Genomic DNA, 24,593 nt, shown 5'->3' with positions numbered 1-24,593 from the left:
GAACCCAGGAGGCGGAGGTTGTGGTCACCCAAGATGGCGCCATTGCACTCCAGCCTGGGCAACAAAAGCAAAACTTCGTCTCAAAAAAATAAAAACTACATGTGTAATATGCATTTATCTTTAAGTCCTCGCAAAAATATTAATCCACACTAAGTCCTTATGATACAAGAGAAATATCCCAGTTTAAAGGCCAGGACACTTGAGATAATGTTAAGTGTTTAGAAATTTGGGGCCGGGCACGGTGTCTCTCTCACACCTGTAATCCCAGCACTTTGGGAGGCCAAGGCCGGTGGATAATTTGAGGTCATGAGTTCGAGACCAGCCTGGCAAACATAGTGACCCCCCATCTGTACCAAATATTTAAAAATTAGCCCAGCATGGTGCTGCACACCTGTAATCCCAGTTACTTGAGAGGCTGAGGCAGGGGAACTGCTTGAACCTGGGAGGCGGAGGTTTCAGTGAGTGGAGATCGCACCACTGCACTCCAGCCTGGGCAACAGAGCAAGACTCTGACTCAAAAAAAAAAAAAAATTCAACCAGAGGATTAAGCAAGTTTACTTCAGTACGTAGTTGTGTTTACAGGCTGCACCATTTCTTGTAAAGGGAGGAGAGTTTCTAATACATATGATGTTCAATTTGATTTTATATCCTTCCAAGTTCACTTTTTAAAATAATAATCTCTGCCTGTTGTCCTTAATTTAGATCTAGTTTTTGCCCATTTTAATACAATAACAAGTGTTGCCCTCCAAATGGCAGAATTAGACTGTTTATTGAAGTGCATCAGCTGCCTGCCATTTGAGCTATGTTCTTAATAGTTGTGCCACTAAGATGTGATTGTTTGCATTGGTTGCTTTGGATTCACTAGGAGAGAGTGGTTGATATTGGAAATAAATTTAGTAGACCTTATTATAAATCCTTTGAAGACAGATGACAAAAGTGAGATGGGTTTTCAGGGTTGGAATCCTTAACCATTCATCTTCATCAACTTAATTTACAACAAAACAAACATGTATCCATCAACGTATAAGGATACCAGAATCTAATCTCTGTCCTGATAAAGCATTCTGATAGCCAGGTGTGGTGGCTCAGGCCTGCATTCCTGGCATTATGGGAGGCTGAGGCGGATGGATTGCTTGAGCTCGGGAGTTCAAGACCAGCCTGGGCAACATGGCAAAACCCCTATCTACAAAAAAGACAAAAATTAGCCAGGTGTGGTGGCACATGCCTGTAGTCCCAGCTACTTGGGAGGCTGTGGCAGGAGGATTGCCTGAGCCTGGGAAGTCGAGGCTGCAGTGAGCTGTAATCACACCACTGTACTCCAGCCTGGGCAACAAAGCAAGCAAAACCCTGTCAAAAAAAAAAAAAAAAAAAAAAAAATTCTGATAAATGCCCATTTCCACAGAAAATTTAAGTAATTGTGAAAACCTTTAAAAAGGCTCCTGTGATTCCCACCTGTTGGTATTCATATAATCCATTTGCCTTCAGTGTGGGCTGAACTTTCTTCTGTTAGAATAGGGCAGAAGCAATGGGATATCACTTCTGAGACGGTTACAAATGGTCTGGCTTCTGCCCATGCACACTGCCTTGCTCTCCTTTCAAACCCTTATTTTGGGAAACAAGCTGCCATATGAGTAACCCTAAGGAGAGGCTAACAGCCAGCAAAGAACTGAGACCCTCCAGCCCCACAAACTGTGAAAAACAATCCTGCAAACCACCACTGAGCTTGGAAGTGGATCCAACACAATTGCAGCTTGTGAGAAACCTTGAGGCAAAAACACTTAGCTAAACCTTGTCAGGATTCCTAATCCACAGAAACTGAGATATGTATGTTGTTTTAAGCCACTGCATTCTGGGGTAATTTGTTAAGCAGCAGTAGGTAACAGGATTGTCAGGTCATGAGCACTGAGGATATTCTTCAGGTTCACATTTCACCTATAAATGACTGGCCCTTCCTATTTTGACCATATCTACTCAGGGCTGTCAGTGAAGCTTGAGCACCATAACTGACTCTACAGAACAGCCCAAAGCAGAGAGAGGCAAGCCAGAGTGAGAAAAGAATAAGGTTGACTTCATAAAAGGAGTGCTGACATTACTGATTTTTGTTTGTTTTTTTGTTTTATTTTTTGGGACGGAGTCTCGCTCTGTCGCCCAGGCTGGAGTGCAGTGGCACAATCTCGGCTCACTGCAACCTCTGCCTCCCGGATTCAAGCAACTGTCCTGCCTCTGCCTCCCGAGTAGCTGAGCAAGGTGTGGGTTATAGGTAGATGCACCTTAAGCCCCCTAGCAGCTTCTGCAGACCACTAAAGTTGCCATTTCAGTGAAATATTTTGAGAATAGACTTTTTTTTTTTGAGACAGAGTCTTGCTCTGTTGCCCAGGCTGGAGAGCAGTGGCGCAGTCATGGCTCACTGCAGCTTCAACCTCCCAGGTTCAAGTGATCCTCCCACCTCAGCCTCCCAAGTAGCTGGGATTACAGGCGTGCGCCACAATACCCAGCTAATTTTTGTAATTTTTATAGAGATGGGTTTTTGCCATGTTGCCCATGCTAGTCTTGAACTCCTGGCCTCAAGTGATCCTCCCACCTCAGCCTCCCAAAGTGCTGGGATTACAGGCGTGAGCCACTACGCCTGGCCAAGGATAGACTTCTGGAAATTTTTTTTGTACCTCTTCAAAAAGTAAATTATGAGATAAACGATAGAAAAGTCACTAAGCTACAGAATTTGTCAAATTTTGTCATTCATCAAGCTTGCATAAAGTAGATACCTGACTGTGAATTAATTAATTAATTTTTTTTTTTTGACACGGAGTTTCACTCTTGCTGCCCAGGCTGGAGAGCAATGGCATGATCTCGGCTCACTGCAACTTCCGCCTCCCAGGTTCAAGCCATTCCCCTACCTCAGCCTCCTGAGTAGCTGGGAATACAGGCATGTGCCACCACGCCCAGCTAATTTTTTATTTTTAGTAGAAACGGGGTTTCACCATGTTGGTCAGGTTGGTCATGAACTCCCAACCTCAGGTGATCTGCCCACCTTGGCTTCCCAAAGTGCTGGGATTACAGGCGTGAGCCACCGTGCCTGGCGGACTGTGAATTAATTTTATCAACAAAAGAAAATATGAATGTCCAGGCTGGGCAACATGGTGATACCCTGTGTCTACAAAAATTAAAGATTAGGCGGATGTGGTGGTACACACCTGTGGTCCTGGCTACTTGGGAAGCTAAGGCAGGAGGATTGCTTGAGCTGAGGAGGCCGAGGCTTCAGTGAGCCGTTTTCACGCCACTGCACTCAAAACATATATACAGCCTGGGTGTGTTGGCTGAGGCAGGAGAATGGCATGAACCCAGGAGGCAGAGCTTGCAGTGAGCCAAGATCGCACCACTGCACTCCAGCCTAGGTGACAGAGCGACACTCTGACTCAAAAAAAAAAAATTAGCCGGACGTGGTGGCACACGCCTATAATCCCAGCTACTCGGGAGGCTGAGACAGGAGAATTGCTTAAACCTGGGAGGCAGAGGTTGCAGCGAGCCAAGATCGCACCATTGCACTCCAGCCTGGGCAACAAGAGGGAGATTTCGTCTCAAAAAAAAAATAAATATAAATATATATATATATATATACACAAATGTGATCATTCTCATAAACTAGCTGCCGTGGACCAAGTGACAAGATCAAATCCCATTATGGAAGTTCCCACCACCAATTTAACTGTGAGAACACTGGGATACTCATTCCTAGTGACTGAGCAGGTTGTCACAGTGCATTGGCCAAACACACAGCTGACAGCCAAAGATAGGAAAACTGTTCCTGTATCACTGATCGGTTGATCAAGCAACAAGATTCATCTGTTCAGCTCTTTACCCACACTTCCCCTATGAGAGAACAGCACACCCAGGTAGTTTCTTTACTAACTAAATGGACAAGGACCAGAAAAAACACCTTTTCCTCAGAATTGTTCACTGCAGACAATCAACAAAATCCTGTTTTTATGCACCACCCCCCAGGGATGGGACAGCCTAAAGAATCGATTTTGGTCTTGGCTTTTGCTACAATGAACTATTACCTAAATTGAATTCCCCTTTGGAGGCCAACTGAAGATTCACCATTTAGTAGCTGGTCCTCCGTATCTGTGGGTTCCACTAAGCAGATTCAATCAACCACAGATGTAAAATATTCAGGAAGAAAAGCCAGTAAAGAATAACAATACAGGCCGGGCACGGTGGCTCACACCTGTAATCCCAGCACTTTGGGAAGCCAACGCAAGCAGATCAGTTCCAGACCAGCCTGGCCAACATGGTGAAACCCCATATCTACTAAAAATACAAAAATTAGCCAGGCGTGGTGGCGGGCACCTGTAATCCCAGCTACTCGGGAGGCTGAGGCAGGAGAATTGCTTGAACCCGGGAGGCGGAGGTTGCAGTGAGCTGAGATCATGCCACTGCACTCCACCCTGGGCGACAGGACGAGACTCCGTCTCAAAAAAAAAAAAATAAATAAATAAACAAATAAATAAATTAGCCAGGCATGGTGGCACATGCCTGTAATCCCAGCTATTCAGGAGGCTGAGACAGGAGAATCGCTTGAACTTGGGAGGCAGAGGTTGCAGTGAGCTGAGATGGTGCCTTTGCGCTCCAGCCTCGGCAAGAGAGCGAGACTCTGTCTCAAAAATAAACAACAATACAACAACAAATACAAATTAAAAGCCACACAGTACAAGTATTTACATAGCATTTACATTGTATTAGGTATTATAAGTAATCTAGAGATGATTGAAAGTATACAGGAGGATGTGCATAGGTTATATGCAAATACTGCGCTATTTTTAGCTGAGGACTTGGGCATCCGTGTATTTTGGCATCTGCAGGGCATCCTGGAACCAGTCCCCCTATAGATGACTATATGCCAAATCCAAAGTTTTTGAAAAAAAAAAATGTCATCTATTCCTATAACAAATTACTTGAACATAAGTAACACATTTCTGAAGCTGGTAGCCAGTTCTGGTTGAGTCAGTGTGGGCACCATAAGGAAATGTGATATTTGGTTCCCGGGAGGAAAAAGTCTCCAGAGATTTTAGATCCTATCACCCACTCTTCATAAAACTTCCTGGTGGATGTTAAAGGACTGAAGTTCTGATGGCCCCTCCATTCCTTACCCCCCTCTGAGCAGCAATACGAAAACAAAATATGAGAAGGGAGAAGCAAAAGACCCCCTACACCTCACCCTAAAAATGACCCAGCACATGTCCAGCCACCTCTTCAGTAGCCCTCTTAGAGCTGGTTGGGCATTTGTGTGTGTGTGAGAGTGTGTGTGTGTGTGTGTGTGTGTGTATGTGTGTGTGTGTGTGTATGCTATCAGACACAGACCTGGGAGGGAAGGCCCCTAGAGATGGACCCATTTAGCCCTCTCGCTTTACAGAGGAGAGGCCTCAAGAAGGTGAAGCGATTTGCTGCTGTGCGGAACTAAGAAGAGGACTTGGATCCCATCCCCAGCAAGTGAGCACTCCCTGCACCGCTCAGCCTCTGAATATCTTTGAAGTGGGTCACTGCAGTTCTGCTTCCCCAGAAAGAGTACAGTAGGAGGTCTTGTCTCAGGAGACTGTCCAGTTTTAGTGTTATAATAAAAGGCTTCAGGCTTCAGGCCTATAGCAGCCAGGAACAAGGAAACTTGGAAGAACAAGTTCTTATCTCTGAAGAATTTCCTAGTTTTCCACTGTCTGGGAAATAGATGACCTGTGGTATAAGAAAAACAAAAGAACACAAGATTGCAAGAGTTTAAAATCTGACATTTTAAAAACCAATATAGGCTGGGTGTGGTGGTTCACGCCTGTAATCCCAGCACTTTGGGAGGCCAAGCCGGGTGGATCACTTGAGGTCAGGAGTTCGAGGCCAGTCTGGCCAACATGGTGAAACCCTGTCTCTACTAAAAATACCAAAATTAGGCTCACGCCTGTAATCCCAACACTTTGGGAGGCCAAGGCGGGCGGATCACGAGATCAGGAGATCAACACCATCCTGTCCATCCTAAAAATACAAAAAATTAGCCAGGCATGGTGGCACGTGCCTGTAGTCCTAGCTACTTGGGAGGCTGAGGCAGGAGGATCACTTGAACCTGGGAGGCAGAGGTTGCAGTGAGCCGAGATCAGACCATTACACTCCAGCCTGGATGACAGAGCGAGATGCTATCTCAAAAAAAATTACAAAAAACAAAACAAAACAAAAAAACTATGTATCAAAAATAAATAATAAACACTTCCCCATGTATGCTCAAATTTTGACTTCAGTTCTACCTAGACATGCAAATTTCCTCATTCATGTGTAAGATAGTACTGATTGTCATTCAAGTAAAAACTTAGGTCTTTTAAAATGTAGTGTGAGGGAAAAAAAGGCAAACAGAGAGGTGTGGTTGCCCTTTGATTCAGTAATGCCACTTGGGATATCATCAACAGAAGCAAAAAGTTTTATTATCTATGATAGCAACCCTAAATGTCTAATAACCAAGGTCTGGTTTAAAAAATGGTACACCAGGCAGGCGCAGTGGTTCATGCCTGTAATCTCAACACTTTGGGAGGCTAAGGCAGGAGGATGACTTGAACCCAGGAGTTCGAGAACATCCTGGACAACATGACAAAACATCGTTTCTTCAACAAACAAACAAAAAAAACAAAATTATTATAGCTGGGCAGGAGGTATGTGCCTGTAGTCCCAGCTATTCAGGAAGCTAAGGTGGAAGGATGACTTGAGCGCCAGGAAGTTGAGGCTTCAATGAGCTGTGATTGTGCCACTGCACTCCAGGCTAGGCAACAGAGCAAGACCCTGTCTCAAAAAAAAAAAAAAAAAAAAAAAATTGTGGTACACCAGTGCTGTGGAGTTTCTGGCTTTGAAAAACCTAAATTAAAAATATTACAAAAACATAAAAAAGGGAGCTGAGCACGGTGGCTCATGCCTGTAATCCCAGCACTTTTGGAGGCTGAGGCGGGCGGATCACCTGAGGTCGGGAGTTCGAGACCAGCATGACCAACATGGAGAAACCCCGTCTCTACTAAAAATACAAAATTAGCCGGGTGTGGTGGCGCATGCCTATAATCCCAGCTACCTGGGAGGCTGTGGCAGGAGAATGGCTTGAACCCGGGAGGCGGAGGTTGCCATGAGCCAAGATCATGTCATTGCACTCCAGCCTGGGCAACAAGACTGAAACTCCGTGTCAAGAACACACACACACACACACACAAAGGTTATGCTCTAATGCTTTTTTATGCAAAGTGTGATTCCTGTTTGAGCAGCCTGTCACCCAAAAACTCGTTAGAAATGCAGGGTCTACGGCCCCAGACCCACCCAACCAACTGAATCAGAATCTGCTTTTTTTTTTTTTTTTTTTTTTTTTTTTGGAGACTCAGTCTCGCTCTGTCGCCCAGGCTGGAGTCCAGTGACGGGATCTCAGCTCACGGCAACCGCCGCCTCCTGGATTCAAGCGATTCTCCTGCCTCAGCCTCCTGAGTAGCTGGGATTACAGGTGCACGCCACCACACCCAGCTAATTTTTGTATTTTTGGTAGAGGTGGGGTTTCCCGATGTTGGCCAGGCTGGTCTCCAACTCCTGACCTCAGGTGATCTGCCTGCCTCAGTCTCCCAAAGTGCTGGGATTTCAGGCATGAGCCACTGTACCCAGCAGAATCTGCATTTTAACAAGATCCCCAGATGACTGTATGCACACTGAAGTTTGAGAATCATGCTCTAATAAGTGCGGGAGGTGGAGGTGACAATTTTATGTATGATTATTTTTAAAGTATATGTGGTCAAGTATTGGAAGGTACTCTGCAAAAATAAAAACAGCTTAAATGGAGCTAAACCCTCCTTCCCACAGAAAGCGCCTGGTCGGCTGTAGGTCCTCAAGGCAGCTGTTAGGGAGGCAACACTGTTGTGAGGGTTTCTTTTTCTTTTTTTATTTTTTTTAATTTTATTTTATTCTATTTTATTTTATTTATTTTTTTTTTTTTGAGATGGAGTCTCGCTTTGTCGCCCAAGCTGGAGTGCAGTGGCACAATCTCGGCTCACTGCAAGCTCCGCCTCCCGGGTTCACGCCATTCTCCTGCCTCAGCCTCCCAAGTAGCTGGGACTACAGGTGCCCACCACCACACCTGGCTAATTTTTTGTATTGTTAGTAGAGACGGGGTTTCACCATGTTAGCCAGGATGGTCTCGATCTCCTGACCTCATGATCCGCCCACCTCGGCCTCCCAAAGTGCTGGGATTACAGGCGTGAACCACTGCGCCCGGTCCTCTTTTTCTTTTTTAAATGCATTCCTGAATGTTCTTGTTAAATCACATTTAACAAATGTTTGGAAACTTAAAAGATAAATGAATATGTTGCGCTTCTTTTTAAACCAGACATTAAAACTGGTTAACTTACTGTTTTTCTTTTTGCCTCGGCTATCAGGAATCAGAGCTAAATTTAATACTCAAGACAGTAATACTATTAGCATAGCTTTTTTGAATATTTGTTTTTCTGTCTGTGACTTTTATTTTCTATTTTATTAGGTTTTCTAGTATGTTTCTTACAAATCACTTAAAAATTCTTTCTGAAAATAAGGGTCCAAATTACAATAATGACTTCTAAAAACAGTCTGTTCTTGTGTGCCAGGCTCCATAAAACATGAATTTGTGTTTGAAATTATTTCTTCTTTCCCTGATCTTTTTCTGCCTTTCAAGACACAAGTAAGGCCAGGCGCGGTGGCTCACACCTGTAATCCCAGCACTTCGGGAGGCGGGGGCAGGCAGATCACCTGAGGTCAGGAGATGGAGACCATCCTGGCTAACACGGTGAAACCCCGCTTCTACTAAAAACACAAAAAATTAGCCAGGCATGGTGGCACGCACCTGTAATCCCAGCTACTCGGGAGGCTGAGGCAGGAGAATGGCTTGAACCCAGGAGGTGGAGGTTGCAGTGAGCCGAGATCGCACCATTGCACTCCAGCTTGGGCAACAAGAGCGAAATTCCATCTCAAAAAAAAAAAAAAGACACAGGTAAAACTAAAGGCTTCCCGTTTGCTCCCCAGTGAAGGTCTCAGAGGCCAAATAGCTCCTGCCCCAGTGGGGTGTTGGTCGTTTCTCCCCAAGCAGCATCACAGCCTTACAGCCCAGTCCCTGGTGTCCTGATGCCTGAGGATTCAGTAAGGAAGCAGAGAGCCCCAGCCTTTCTAAGGGCACGCAGACCACCCTCCCATAGAATTACTCACCGACCCTTCAGCTGCTTCACACCTCCTCTGTAATGAAGAAGAGAACAGTATACGTTACTACCAAGTCTCGTTTTTAGGATAATTTCCTGCACACTACTCCATCTCCAAACTACATCAGATTCCTCTTACTCTCAAGAAAGCTTGCACTTTTTTGTTCATATCATTTATCAGCTTGTAACTGTATCGCATGATTGTCTCCCTTACCAGACCATAAGCTCCAACTTAGATTTCCCTTAACCACTGTACTTCCAGTGCCTAAAGGCATTGTTCGGCAGCTGAAGCACATTAGCTGTTATTGGTTGGGCAGATGGGTGATATAAAAAATGAATATGGCCCGATGCAGTGGCTCACACCCATAATCCCAGCACTTTGGGAGGCTGAGGAAGGTGGATCACTTGAGGCCAGGAGTTCGAGACCAGTCTGGCCAACAAGGTGAAACCCCGTCTCTACTAAAAATACAAAAAATTAGCCAGGTGTGGTGGCACGTGCCTGTAATCCCAACTGTTTGGGAGGCTGAGGCAGGAGAATCGCTTGAAAATGAGAGGCAGAGGTTGCAGTGACCCCAGATCATGCCACTGCACTCCAGCCCGGGTGATGACGGGGCAAGACTTTGTCTCAAAGAAAAAAAAATAGTGAATATGCTGGAAAGACAGAAAGGAGAAAGAACTATCAGACCTGCTACTGTGGCATCAAAAAAAAAAAAAGGGGAGAACTAATTTATTAATCACTTGCAATGTGCAGGCATTGTTAGTGCTTTATATATGCTATGAGATCCTCAGCACAATCCTTTTTTTTTTTAATTAATATAATTCACTAACAAGCTGGGTGCAGTGGCTCACGCCTATAATCCCAACACTTTGGGAGGCCGAGGTGCACACCAGGATTCTGAGACCAGCCTGGTCAACATGGTGGAACCCTGTCTCTACAAAAAAATTTTTTTTAAAAAGCCAAGTGTGGCGGTATGGGCCTGTAGTCCTAGCTATTTGGGAGGCTAATGTGGGAGGATCACTTGAGCCCAGGAGGTGAAGGTTGCAGTGAGCTGAGATTATGCCACTGCACTCCAGCCTGGGCGACAGAGCCAGAATCTGTCTCAAAAAAAAAAAAAAAAATATATATATATATATATATATATGTATGTATATATATATGGCTTTTAGTACATTCACTAGATTGTGCAACTATCATCACTAATTCTAAAACATTTTCATCACCCCAAAAAGAAACCCTGTGCCCATTAGCAGTCACTCTTGTTTCTCCTCCTTCCTAGCCACCTCCTAATCTGCTTTCTGTCTCTATGGATTTGTCTATTTTGAATATTTTATAGAAATTGAATCACAGATATACAAATGGAAACCAGTCTTTTGTGTCTGGTTCCTTTCATTTAACATGTTTTCAAGGTTCATCCACATGATAGCAATTCTTACTACTTCATTCCTTTTTATGGCTGGATAATATTTCATTGCACGGATATACACATTTTGTTTATCTGTTCATCAGGAGATGGAATATACTAAAAACCACTGAATTGTATTCCATTTTTTGGTTATTATGCTGCCATGAACATTTGTGTATAAGTTTTTGTGTGAACATTTGTTTTTAATTTTCTTGTGTGTATACCCAATAGTGGAATTACTGGGTCATATGGTAACTCTATGATTAACCATTTGAGGAACTGCCAGGCTGCTTTCTGCAGCAGTTGCAAAAGATTTGCATTAGCAGTGAATGAGGGTTCCAATTTCTCCACTTGCTCACCAACACTTGTTATTATTCACCTTTTTTATTATAATCATCTTAGTGGGTGTGAAATTGTATCTCAATGTGGATTTGATTGGCATTTTTACAATGACTAATGATGTTGAGCATCTTTTGGTGTGCTAATTGGCCATTTGTATATCTTCTTTAGAGAAATCTCTATTCAAATCCCTTGCCCATTTTAAGCATTGGGTAGTCTGTCTTTTCATTGTTGAGTTATAGGAGTTCTTAATATATTCTGGATTCTAGATCTTATCCAATTATAATTTGCAAATATTTTCTTCCATTCTGTGGGCTGTCCTTTTACTTTCTTGATGGTGTCTTTTGAAACAAAAAAATTTAAATTTTAATGAAAGCTGATTTATCTATTTTTTTCTTTTAAGATTGTTTTTTTTTTTTTAGATTGAGTCTCGCTCTGTTGCCCAGGCTAGAGTGCAGGGGCACAGTCTCAGCTCACTGCAAGCTCTGCCTCCCAGGTTCACACCATTCTCATGCCTCAGCCTCCTGAGTAGCTGGAACTACAGGTGCCCGCCACCACACCCGGCTAATTTTTTGTGTTTTTAGTAGAGACAGGGTTTCACCATGTTAGCCAGGATGGTCTCAATCTGTCCTCATGATCCACCCACCTTGGCCTCCCAAAGTGCTGGGATTACAGGCATGAGCCACCGCATCTGGCCTCTTTTAAGATTTTTATAGTTTTATATTTGTGTTTAGGTCTTTGAGTTAATTTTTGTATATGGTGTGAGGTAGGGGTTCAATTTCATTCTTTCACATACAGAGATCTGATTGTTCTAGCACCATTTGTTGGAAACACTATTCTTTCCCCTATTAAATAGTCTTGGCATCCTTGCTGAAAATCAATTGGCCATAAATGTTTGGGTTTATTTCCTTTTTTTTTTTTTAGATGGAGTCTCCCTCTGTTGCCCAGGCTGGAGTGCAGTGGTACAATCTCAGCTCACTGCAAGCTCTGCCCCCCGGGTTTATGCCATTCTCCTGCCTCAGCCTCCCAAGTAGCTGGGATTACAGGGGCACACCACCAAGCCTAGCTAATTTTTGTATTTTTAGTAGAGATGGGGTTGTGCCATGTTGGCCAGGCTGGTCTCAAACTCCTGACCTCAACTGATCTGCCTGCCTTGGCCTCCCAGAGCGCTGGGGTTACAGGCATAAGCCTCTGCACCCAGCCCTACTAGTTCATTTTTTCTTCCCTTTATAGAATCCTCAAGGGATCCGGGACCTAGGCCTTTCCCTGACCCAGGAACTATAGGAATCTACCCTACTGTGATGAGAAGAAATCTTCTCTCTCCTTGGCCCAGCTCTTTCTAGTAATTTGTTTTCTTTTTCTTTTTTTTTCTTTTTTTTTTTTGAGACGGAGTCTCGCTCTGTCATCCAGGCTGGAGTGCAGTGGCATGATCTCAGCTCACTTCAACCTCTGCCTCCTGGGTCCAAGAGATTCTCCTGTCTCAGCCTCCCGAGTAGCTGGGACTACAGCTGTGAGCCACCGCACCCAGCTATTTTTTGTATTTTTAGTAGAGATGGGGTTTCACCATGTTGGCCAGGATGGTCTTGATCTCTTGACCTCGTGATCCACCCACCTCGGCCTCCGGCCTCCCAAAGTGCTGGGATTATAGGCATGAGCCACCATGCCCGGCCTGTTTTCATCTTTAACCACATAACAGGTGGTTATCCTTCTCTCACCCCCAAGGAAGGATGAAATGTTTCCTATCACTTCCTTATGGAGCAGTGGGCCCCAGGCTTGGCCAGAGAGGACCTGAATTCTGGGCTTCTTTGCCACTGTCTTTCTGGGAACTTCTGAGTGACTCTCCCTTTTGGGCTTCAAGTTCCTCACGTGGGAAGAGTCCTTGGTTATAGTGCACAGAGGAGTTTGGCTGCTGCTTCTAATCCAAGGGCTAATGTGAAGACAGCTATGGGGAAAAGAGACTGGAGAGGTTTCTGAGGTGTAACAGGTCCCCAGTGATGGCCACCTGCTGAGATCAGGCATTTGGGGATTCACAGGGGTGCAAGACAGGCCTTGCCCTTGACTTGGGGAAGAAATTTATGCTCTGAAAAAGTTAGCCCAAGACAGGCAGGGGAAGAGCCCAATGAGAAACAGAAGCGAAAGGCACCCTAGGAAGAAGGGAATAATGGGAAGCAATCAGGGAGGGCTTCCTGGAGGGTGTGCTTGGGCCTCAAGGATCAGCTACAGCTGACTTTTATGACTGACAGGTAGGATTTGGATGGGAGGGAATTGAAACAGGACGAACATTATGAGAATCCCAAGGCTGCTGTTCCTCCAGGGATCTCGGGCTCCCACCAGCTGCACTGCAGGAGCTGTCACTTCTGCACCCTCATTGGCCTGTTCTCAAGGTCGCACTCCCTCCCCAGCAACTCATCTGCTGTTGTTCCCCATCTCCACCAACAAACTTCCAGGAATATTACTTTGAGACCCCACCTCAGTGCCTCCTTCTAGGGGAGACCACACTTAGCCCCCAAGGCTGGATTTCAGCTCTCTCCTCTATAGCCTCTGAGAGTGTAGAGTGGTGAGGGGGACATTCCTTTATCACAGATCGCCTTATCACCTGCTAGCTTGCAACCCTCCACTGGCCTTTGATTTCAGGGAGGACAAGGGGTGTGTCTGATTAGTCTTGGTGTCCCCATCCCTTGGCCAGGGACCAAGCCTTAGAGGACTGGCTAAGATGAACCCCCACCCACATCCCAGGGTCTCCAGGCAGGGGACACCATTGTGGAGTTGGGTGATTACCGGTTCCATCTGCCTTGTAGTCATCAGGGAGGAGCTTGTCCTGCCGGTAGCCCAACACGAAGGCCAGGAAGGAGAGGATGAGGGCATCACCAATGCTGAGGATGGCCAGCATGAAGGCCCAGCGGATGGTGCAGTGGCCCAGCGTGTACTTGCCCGTCTGCTCCCCACACATGCGCCGCACCTCACTTGAGTCCCAACCGTCAGGGTAGACCAGGCAGCCAATCATTAGGCCTGTGGCTAAGGGGGAAGGAGGGTTGCAGATGGCATCAGGCCGAGTGTGCCCAGCCCGCTACCTCCCCCGCCTTGCACTGCTGTTATGTTGTCACCTCCCTTCTCCTTCTGTTAACAGCCTCAGGAGGCACGAGAGGCAGCCTCTACCATCCTTCTTGCAGAACACAGGTGAGAAAACTGAGGCTCTGAGAGTTAAAGCAACTGGCCCCCGAGACCCAGTAGTTGGGGCGGAGGCAGAGCTGAGCTCCTCAGCCCAGGCAGGCTCTGCCACCACACCAGGTGGTCCTCCCAGGCCTTCAGCCATTCTCCTCACCTTGTACTCAACCAGGCACCACCTACCCTGGCTTCAAAGCCCTCCGGTATCTGGTCCCAGCCCAAAGAACTCATCACTGCTGAGATGTACATTTCTTCCTACTTACAACATCTGTGAAATAAGCTCAATAAGAAAGTGTCTAGCCTGGGGGCGGTGGCTCACACCTGTAATCCCAGCACTTTGGGAGGTCGAGGCAGGCAGATCACCTGAGGTCGGGAGTTTGAGACCAGCCTGACCAACATGGAGAAACCCTGTCTCTACTAAAAATACAAAATTAGCAGGGAGTGGTGGTACATGCCTGTGATCCCAGCTACTGGGGAGGCTGAGGCAGGAGAGTAGCTTGAACCCTGCAGGCAGAGGTTGCAGTGAGCTGAGATCACACCATTGCACTCCAGCCTGGGCAACAAGAGCGAAACTCCATCTCAAAAAAAAAAAAAAAAAGGAAAAGGAAAAAGAAAGTGTCAGGCCATGGCCGGATTATCAGTATATTTTGTTTTTAATAGTACATAGAATAACAGTGTGTCCTACAACTCAAGTATCTTAGATTTAATGAATACAGGAAGGCTTTCCAGACTGTCCCTGGCTGCTTCCTTCAAAAGCCTTCCATTCAAGCAAACAGGTTTCCTCCTCACTCTTACCCAGTACAGCATAGTCCAGTTGCTACACGTCCCTAAATTTAAGAATCCCCTAGAGGCTGGGTGCGGTGGCTCACGCCTGTAATCCCAGGACTTTGGGAGGTCGAGGTGGACGGATTACAAAGTCAGGAGATCGAGACCATGCTGGCTAACACGGTGAAACCCCGTCTCTACTAAAAATACAAAAATTAGCCGGGCATGATGGTGGGCGCCTGTAGTCCCAGCTACTCGGGAGGCTGAGGCAGGAGAATGGTGTGAACCTGGGAGGCGGAGCTACAGTGAGCCAAGATGGCGCCCCTGCACTCCAGCCTGGGCGACAGACCAAGACTCCATCTCAATTAAAAAAAAAAAAAAATGCTAGTTCCTAGGTCATGGTTGGGTTCAATAATCCCTGTTTTCAAAAGCACTCTTCCAGGTGATTTTCTCAGTAGGAAAAGCTGGGGAACACTAGACTAGGCTGCCTGGATTTCAAACCCAGTTCTCTGCTACCTAGCTATGTGACTCAGAGCAAGCGACTTAAGCTTTCTTTTTTTTTTTTTTTTTTTTTTTGAGACAGAGTCTTGCTCTGTCGCCCAGGCTGGACTGCAGTGGCACGATCTCGGCTCACTTCAACACCCGCCTCCCGGATTCAAGTGATTCTCCTGCCTCACCCTCCTGAGTAGCTGGGATTACAGGCATGTACCACCACGCCCGGCTAATTTTTGTATTTTTTGTAGAGACGGGCTTTTGCCACATTGGCCAGGCTGGTCTTGAACTCCTGGGTTCAAGTGATCCGCCGGCCTTGGCCTCCCAAAGTGCTGGGATTACAGGCGTGAGCCACCGTGCCCAGCCATACTTAAGCTTTGTTTGCCTCAGTTTCCTCATCTACAAAATGGACATAATAATAACACCAACCTTCCTGTTGTGGTTACAGCAAGGTTCAAATGAGTTAATACTGGAAAAGAGTGTAGAACAGTGCCTGGCACAGACTTGGCACTCCATAAGAGTTGACTGTGAGGGTTATTATCACACCCTGTGCCTTACTTGACTTATTATTTACAGCTAAAAATTCTGTTGCCCCCACTTTCCCCCCACTTCTTCCATCCCTTTCCATCAAACCACCCCCTCACCTTAGCTTTGCTGGGGTGAAGCACAGACAGGTGACATAATCCAGGATGCAACTGGGGCAGCCAGCCCCAGGCACAGCTGCCCCACGGGCAGGGGGTGCTCCCCTTATCTGTGCCGCTTTCCCACAGGTCTGGAGGCTCTCTAGTCCCAAGGTTGTACCCTACTCAGGAGACCCTCAGAGAAGCACCTCTTCAGGCCTAAAGTTACCTTCCCTGCTCCCAGCTTGTTCTACAGAGAAGGTCAGGAGGTCAAACAAATGCACAGTAAATGGAAAAATCAGGGTCCCACCTCCCCACCTAAATGTATCACGCTTCCTTCGATCTTTTTTAGGAGAAGCTTATTTAGATAGTTCTTTATAGATCACAAAATACTTCATGTACCATCTTGACTGTGACCACCTTTCTGTGAAGTGGGCTGGCTATTAATATCCTCATTTTACAGATTAGAAAACTGAGGGCTCAAAGAAACCAAGTGACTTACCAGCCATCCAGTCATCCAGCTATGACAGGGCCAAGGCCTGAATTCTCTATTCCTGACTTTCCTGACTTCAAAGTTTATTCCCTCCACCCCCAGAACATGACATCTCTCCCAGGGGCTGAATGTAATTAGCGGTGACATTTCAGACTTCCTACGTGTTCAGTGAAAACTAAGTGTTCAGGAAGATACCCACGGTGGAGAGGGAGCCATCCACAGCTCCGTGGTGAAACCTATGTAGCCAGCCCTTCCCGGACTTGATGTGAGTCCAGCCCTCCAGTGCCTGGCAGGGCCCCTGGCTTCAAGGGCAGAGGTGAAGGTGGGAAGGAGCTGCCCTTCCAGGCTTTGCATTCTCTCCATCACTTCCTCCCGTGGCCCCTCCCGTCCTGCACCATCTTCCTGTGGGGGGCTCCGGAAAAAAGCCCAGAGCCTCTGACCTGGAAACAGGGTGTTGGTGCCACAGTCCCCTGCGAGCACTCTACCCGTCCACCCACGGTTCTGGGGACAGTGGGTGTCAGCCCCAGTTGTGGCATCTCAAGGCTTAAGTAGAAGCCAGCACAGTGTTCTCAGGCCGGGTTACTTACCCTCTCTGACTTCCGTCCTGTCGTCTGTAAAGTATCTGACTCATAGCAGCACTGTGAGGATTAAGTGTGATCATTTATAGAAAACGCTTACTATGATGTCTTGTACATGGTAAGTGGCCAATTAATGTTAGTCACTGCTATTATTATTGACATTGGAGTCAGACAGAAGCCACCTCAGTGACATGGATGCCATTAGAGCTGCTCACAAATATTCCAGGTGCAAGGCAAGGTTGTACTTCCTTGCACCGCTCTCTTGAGGTTAAGTGAGGCCATCTGCCTTCCTCTGGCCGATGACATGTGAGCAGAGATGTGTGTATTTCCGGGCCACAGCACTTAGCTTCAGTGGGAGACCTCCCAGAGTTCCCTTCCCTCTGATGCGAAGACAGCTGATGGTGACTGATGCCACTAGCGAGGGTCCCAGGAGACAGCAGTGAGAGCGGAGCCCCCACCGATCCCCGGTTGGCACGGACCATAAGCAAGAAATACATAAACCTTTGTTCTAAGCCACGAAGATTTGGGAGTGGTTTGTTACTATGGCATCACTTCTCATGCTCACTGATATAGTTGTTTTTTGTGTTTTTCTTTTCTTTCTTTTTTTTTTTTTTTTTGAGACGGAGTCTTGCTCTGTCGCCCAGGCTGGAGTGCAGTGGCGCGATCTTGGCTCACTGCAAGCTCTGCCTCCCGGGTTCACGCCATTCTCCTGCCTCAGCCTCCCAAGTAGCTGGGACTACAGGCGCCCGTCACCAAGCCCAGCTAATTTTTTATTTTTGTATTTTTTTGTATTTTTTGGGGGGATTATCCCCTGCCCACAGGGCAGCTGTGCCTGGGGCTTCCCCAGTTGCATCCTGGATTATGTCACCTGTCTAATTTTTTTGTATTTTTTTGTAACACGGGGTGTCACCGTGTTAGCCAGGATGGTCTCGATCTCCTGACATCATGATTCGCCCACCTCGGCCTCCCAAAATGCTGGGATTACAGGCTTGAGCTACCATGCCCGGCCTGTTTTTTGTGTTTTTCACAGGTACTGAGCACTTACCATGTGCAAGGTGTTTTACATGCATTCTATTATCCCATCTTCACAGAACCCTCCTGAAGTGGGTACTGCTGCTATGTTCTACAGATGGGGTACAGTGGAATGTTTGTTCCTCCCAGAATTCCTGTGTTGAAATCCTAACCTCCAGTGTGATGGTGTTAGGAGGTGGGGCCTTTGGGAGGTGATTAGGTCATGAGGGTAGGGCCCTCCACGAATGGGATTGGAACCCTTATAAAAGGGACCCCAGAGGGGAGGGGGGGAAGCTAAAGGTTGGTTAATGGATACAAAAGTATAGCTAGACAGGAGGAATAAGCTCTAGTGTTCTTTAGCACTGTAGAGTGAGTATAACCAACAGCAATCTATCGTATATTTTCAAATAGCTGGAACAGCAGATTTGAAATCATCCCAACTCAAAGAAATGTTTTAAGTGTTTGAGGTGATGGATATGCTAATTACCTTCATTTTCTCAGTAGGAAAAGCTAGGAAACATTAGACCAGGTTGCCTGGATTTCAAGCCCAGCTTGTATACATGTATCGAAATATCACACTGTAGCCCATAAATATGTACAATTATTATGTCAATTAAAAACAATAATAAGGCCGGGTGCAGTGGCTCACGCCTGTAATCCCAGCACTTTGGGAGGCTGAGGCAGGCAGATCGCCTGAGCTCAGGAGTTCCAGACCAGCCTGAGCAACATGGTGAAACTCCATCTCTACAAAAAATACAAAAATTGGCTGGGCATGGTGGCATGCACTGTAGTCCCAGCTACTCAGGAGGCTGAGGAGGGAGGATCACTTGAGCCTGGGAGGTCAAGGCTGCAATGAGGTGTGTTCATGCCATTGCACTCCAGCCTGGGTAAAAATAATAATTTTTGAGACCTTGACTCAATAATAATAATCATCAATGCAAATAAATAAATAAAAGGGACCTCAGAGAGCCCTGTCATCCTCTTTTCACCATGTGAGGACATCAAGAAGTCAGCAGTCTAGAGCCTAGAAGAGGCCTTCACCAGAGATCTCGTGCTAATGCCATGCCGGCACCCAGATCTCAGACCTCCAGGCTCCAGAACTGTGAGAAATGAATTTCTGTTGTTTTAAGCCCCCTAGTCTATGGTAATTTGTTATGGCAGCCCTGACTAAATAGAACTAAGTAAAATTGACTAAGACATGAGGTTACCAAGACTCAGAGAAGACAAGCAGTTTGGTCTACCTGTGTTTCTAGGAGCTGGGACAACTCCCAGCCTACACCTGGCACCCAGAAGCCCAATTAATCTTGTTAAGCTGCAGCCCCACATCGCCCAAGCATCAGTCCTCCCTGCCCCTGCCCCCTCCCTGTTCCCAGGCTTCTTGGCAAGGGTACTAATGAATAGATGTATCTCCCAGCTGCTGGATATGGGACCCGCCCACTCTGCATCTCTCCCTTCGGCTCATTTCCCCTTCCGCAGCACAGCAGAATGGAACATGACACCAGTCTTGCCTTCCCTAACATAAATGTTGCATGAGATGGCACCTGGCCACCTCTGCTATCAGTGTCTCCGGCTTTTCAACCCAGAGAGTGTCTGACTCAGATGGCCTGGCAACCCCTCCCCCTCCTGGCACTGCCTGCTCACACATGGCACCTGTTGGGGGATGTTTCAGGGAAGGGGGGTTTGCAGTCAGCCCTGAGAATGAGACAGACGGTTGTGTCTCCAGCATCCCATAACCCTGATAGGGAAGAAGAGCTGGCAAGTATATTAGGGTCTATTTCACTCCTCTTTGGCATAAAACTGCTAAATCTTCATTTTCCCTTTGTTCATATATATATATATATATGTATAAAATGAATATATAGTAAAGAATATATATATATACTCAATATTTTTATTAACCCAGCTAATTTTTGTATTTTTTGTAGAGACACAGTTTCGCCATGTTGCTCAGGCTGGTCTCAAACTCCTGAGCTCAAGCAATCTGCCCACCTCGCCCTCCCAAAGTGCTGGGATTACAGGCCTGAGCCACTGCAGCTGGCCTTATTATTATTTTTATTTATATATATTATTTATTATGATTATTTTTAATTTATATATATATATATATAATAGAGATAGGGTCTCACTATGTTGTCCAAGCTGGTCTTGAAGTCTTGAACTTCTGGCCTCAAGCAATCCCCTCTCCTTGGCCTCCCAAAGTGCTAGGACTACAGGCATGAGCCGCTGTGCCTGACCCCACCATCATTCTTGACATGGCCACCACCTACCTTCCTCCCCACTGCCCACTCCTGCCCCGGCCTCTCTCTTATCGTACAGAGAGACTACAGAGAACAGGGAGGTGGCAAGGGGATTTTCTGGGAACTCTGAAGCCATGTGAGTAGCCTGGGTGCAAGATTTGTAATCAAAGGCGTATGCCTTCCTACTTGTGTGCTCAAAGACAAGTTACCCACTAGGGGCCTTCTTTGTAAAATAGAGAAATACCCACCTCAATGGGTTGTGCTGGGGCTCCTCCAGATAATATATGTAAAGATATTTCATAGATCATTATACCTATGTAAATATGTGGCTCAGTAAAAACATCTTAGGAATACATCTAGTTCCTTGGTCCTCAGTTGCCCGCTTAATTCTTCCAGGTCCTCAGTTGCCTGCTGATCTGTTACAGCCTTGGCCAAGTCTGGTCCTTTCTCTCAGCAGCAGATTCCTCATCTATAGTTGGGGGGTGGATATAGCTCTCTGGGGTCCCCTCCAACTCTGCAGTCTTGAATCTGCACGTTTGGTGGTCTGGGATTCAGATGCCTGTTCCAGTCTCCTTCTTAAAGATGACAGCACTTCTCATTCTGACCAATGAGATGGTTTCACTCTAGTTTCCATTCCCCGGCACTACTCCTGGACATCTCACTGACACGGACAGTTTGTGTGTGGCCCCTGAGGTGCGCAGGGACCAAGGTACCAGAGGCTGCAGCACAAGGTCTTAACCCTCTTCCTGGGCTACAGAGAAGAGCAAGACCACTTGGCACAAGGACCAAGAAGCCTTCCTGAGCTAGGAGCAGGAAAGAGGACCAGGGAGGTTTTGCCTCAGGGCACAAGTAGCTGCCTACCCCACAGTTTTATTTGTTTTATTTTATTTATTATTAATTTTTTTTTTAGAGACAGGGTCTTGCCATCTTGCCCAGTCTAGTCTCAAACTCCTGAGCTCAAGTGATGCTCTCTCCCAAAGTGTTGGGATTACAGATGTGAGCCGCTGTGCCCAACCCCCACATTGTTTTAAAGGACCCTAGGCCAGGTGCTGTGGATCACACCTGAAATCCCAACACTTTGGGAGACTGAGGCAGGCAAATCACTTAAGCCCAGCAGTTCGAGACCTGCCTGGGCAACATGACAAAACCCCGTCTCTACAAAAAATACAAAAAAATTAGCTAGACATGGTGGTGCGCACCTGGAGTCCCAGCTACTTGGGAGGCTGATGTGAGAGGATCACCTAAGTCCAAGGAGGTTGAGGCTGCAGTCAGCTGAGATCATGCCACTGCACTCCAACCTGAGCCAAAGAGTGAGACTCTGTCTCAAAAAACGAACGACAACAACAACAAAAGGACCCTAAATAGCTTCCTCTCCCTCACAAAATATCACTCCATTTGCTGCCTTAAGTATAAAATCCCATGATCAAGGAAAAAAGACTTTCACTCCACAATGAAAGAGGGGAATTTAGATGAAAATTTCTATAGGCAAGGTCATACCCTGCATAATAGTAACACTCCAAAATCAGCAAGAGACCTTAGAATCTGAGAGCAGTTTGGAGTGGGAGAGAGAGAATGAGGACAGAGTTGTGGGCACTCTTAAAAAGAACAAAAGCCCAGAGGTGGGAGATGAAGGCATCTAGAATGTGCTTGACTGGTGTCACTACTTTGTGCTAGGGTTGAGTCCTATTCCCACATGGCCAACAATGGAAGCTTCCTTCTTTCTCTCTCTCACAGCTGCAAAAACTGATGTGATGGCCTGGGAATCAGGACTGGCAACTGTGTGCTCCTGGGCAAGTCACTTCCCCTTACAGATGAGGTTCTGGGCTCAGAACCTCATCTGTAGGATGAGAGGGTTGGACAGCTTGGTCTCTAAGGTCTTTTCTCCCTCTGCCATTTTAAGATTCTCAACTCCTCAGAATCTTCTGCAGAGCACTGAGTAGGACTGGGCTATAGGAGAACAGCTAAATTTAAGGCCCAGAGCCCTGGCAGAGGGTGGGATGGTGCAGCTGCAGCTGTGGCCCCGGGGTGGGCCCCTGCCTGCCCTCCCACCATCCCTGCTTACCCGCAGCCAGCTGCATCCATGCACAGATCTTATAGACTGTGGCCGTGTTGCAGATGAAGAACAGGCTGAAGCAGATGATGGAGCCAATGATGAGGAACATGCCCAAGGCCACAAAGAACATGGCAGTCTTGAAGGCTCTAGAGGGGATGGAGGAGAAGTCTAGGGGGCCGCCCTTGCAGATGAGCTCGGAGGACAGCACGTTACCCACGCAGTAGGAGAAAAGGCCGAAGTAGCCTGCCTGCGGTGTGTTGACGCTGTCGCCGATCCAGTAGGGCTGGATGAAGAGGGCCATGACCAGTACGGAGAAGCAGATGGTGAGGGTACCCCACATCACGCCCACGGCTCGCGAGTTCCGCACATAGTTGGTATGGTAGATCTTGGCTGCCTCCTGGGCCGGCAGCAATTTCACCATGGTGAGGGCAGCAGGCCCTGGGCTGGGGTCCCGTGGGCTGCAAGTCCGTGGCTTTGTGGATGGAGGCCTAGAAGCAGGTCACTCCCCAGCGGGGTTTGGGGAGGAGGCTGAGGTCAGGGCACCAGGTGAGGTCCCTTCAAGGCAAGGGGAAGAGGCTTAATAGGACAAGGACAACCTTGATTTGGTCAAGGAAAGCTTGCCAGGTGCCTGTGTCCGCTCTAGCCGAGGCTGTCTCCAGTCTCCTGCCTCCTCCCAAGCCCAGCAGGGCCTGCTGGCGCCGCCCTGCCCGTCTCCCTTCCCGGCTCACTGCTCCCGAGAGCCCCGCCCCCTCCTCCGTCCGCGGAGGGCGCTGTTTCAGCACCGCGGCCAGCGCCCCGGGGTTCCGGGCGAGGGGCGGGGCCTGCAGCAGAGGCGGGGAAGGGGCAGAGCTCCCACTACAGGCCCCCGCCGCGGGGAATCGGAACACCGTTCACCTTCCTGAACCGAGATGACAAGAATTGGGAAGGTGGGGATGTGACTGACACATTCCTACTGCTCAATTCCAGCAGCAAAAACGCTTTCCCCCCGCAAAAGCGCTGTCCACATCCCATCCCACCCCGCCCCTGCCTGGCTCCCTAGTCGCCTTCCCAGAACCTCCAACCCCACCACTCCGGAGGTCAGCAAAGCCTTTCCTGGTTGCCTTCTGGTCACTGGTTTTTCGTCCTTAGCATTCAGTCAACGATTTCTAAAAGCATACTATGTGTTAAGATTATGTTGGAGGACATCTAAGCAAAACCACAGATAAAAAAGACAGGGCCCCCGTCCTCAAAGACAGTGAAATATTTACATATATAATATACGTATATATGTAGTCTATATAAATATATATATATAACGCCTGTATATGCAAACTGATTGTGTGATAACAGAAGCAACTACAAAGTATAGCAGACAACATTCTTTATGAGCCTTCTCAGACCTGAACATATGTGTTTTGTCAAATATAATGCCTTTCTCCCCTTGTTTCTATTTGTTTGTTACATATTTCCCCATTTAAATATATATGTTTTAATATATTATATATATACATATTTCTCCTGATTTTATAGGTAAATACATGGCTAGTGTAAAGAACTAGGAAAATTCCACTGGGCGCGGCGGCTCACGCCTGTAATCCCAGCACTTTGGAAGGCCAAGGCAGGCGGATCATGAGGTCAGGAGATCGAGACCATCGTGGCTAACACAGTGAAACCCCGTCTCTACTAAAAATACAAAAAAATTAGCTGGGCGTGGCAGCATGCGCCTGTTGTCCCAGCTGCTGGGGAGGCTGAGGCAGAAGAATGGTGTGAACTCGGGAGGCGGAGCTTGCAGTGAGCCGAGATCGCGCCACTGCACTCCAGCCTGGGTGACAGAGCAAGACTCCGTCTCAAAAAAAAAAAAAAATCATAACACCAACGTCCGGAGCTAAGGAAAGACAAGACAATCTTAAAAACATAGACTTTGGGGTTCAACAGGCCTGGATTTGAATGAGCTACTTACTAAGTAACCATCCATGGACTTAACCTTCCTTCCTGAGCCTCAGTTTCACCATCTATTAAATGCAGGAAATGCACTTAGGCCGGGCGTAGTGGCGGGTGCCTGTATTCCCAGCTACTCAGGAGGCTGAGACAGGAGAATTTCTTGAACCCCGGGAAGCAGAGGTGGCAGTGAGCTGAGATCGCACCATTGCACTCCAGCCTGGGCAACAAGAGCAAAACTCCATTTCAAAAAATAATAATAATATATTTTTTTTAAGTGCTCAAAGGTACGTTAGTGGTCTCTA

General features: G+C 47.0%; 1 protein-coding gene across 1 annotated transcript; it reads right to left on the bottom strand.

The window, feature by feature from the left end:
* Positions 1-4,714: 4,714 nt before the first annotated feature.
* Positions 4,715-23,142, bottom strand: LHFPL5 (LHFPL tetraspan subfamily member 5). Its single transcript, XM_019029649.3, has 4 exons — positions 22,381-23,142; positions 13,736-13,972; positions 9,226-9,252; positions 4,715-5,724 (listed from the first exon to the last, which is right to left on the bottom strand). The coding sequence occupies exons 1-3, from the start codon at positions 22,790-22,792 to the stop codon at positions 9,242-9,244; spliced, it is 660 nt and encodes a 219-aa protein (XP_018885194.1). The 5' UTR covers positions 22,793-23,142; the 3' UTR covers positions 4,715-5,724; positions 9,226-9,241.
* Positions 23,143-24,593: the final 1,451 nt, after the last annotated feature.

Source organism: Gorilla gorilla, chromosome 5 (genome assembly GCF_029281585.2).
Source record: "Gorilla gorilla gorilla isolate KB3781 chromosome 5, NHGRI_mGorGor1-v2.1_pri, whole genome shotgun sequence".
Lineage (NCBI taxonomy): Eukaryota > Metazoa > Chordata > Mammalia > Primates > Hominidae > Gorilla > Gorilla gorilla.
This window is presented reverse-complemented; position numbering and strand designations above follow the sequence as displayed.

Excerpts from the sequence above, each read along its gene's own strand:
- LHFPL5 (XM_019029649.3), bottom strand. The coding sequence starts at position 22,792 with ATGGTGAAATTGCTGCCGGCCCAGGAGGCAGCCAAGATCTACCATACC. Across the intron at positions 13,973-22,380 it reads ATGGATGCAGCTGGCTGCGG|CCACAGGCCTAATGATTGGC; the intron begins GTAAGCAGGGAT and ends CTTCCCCCTTAG.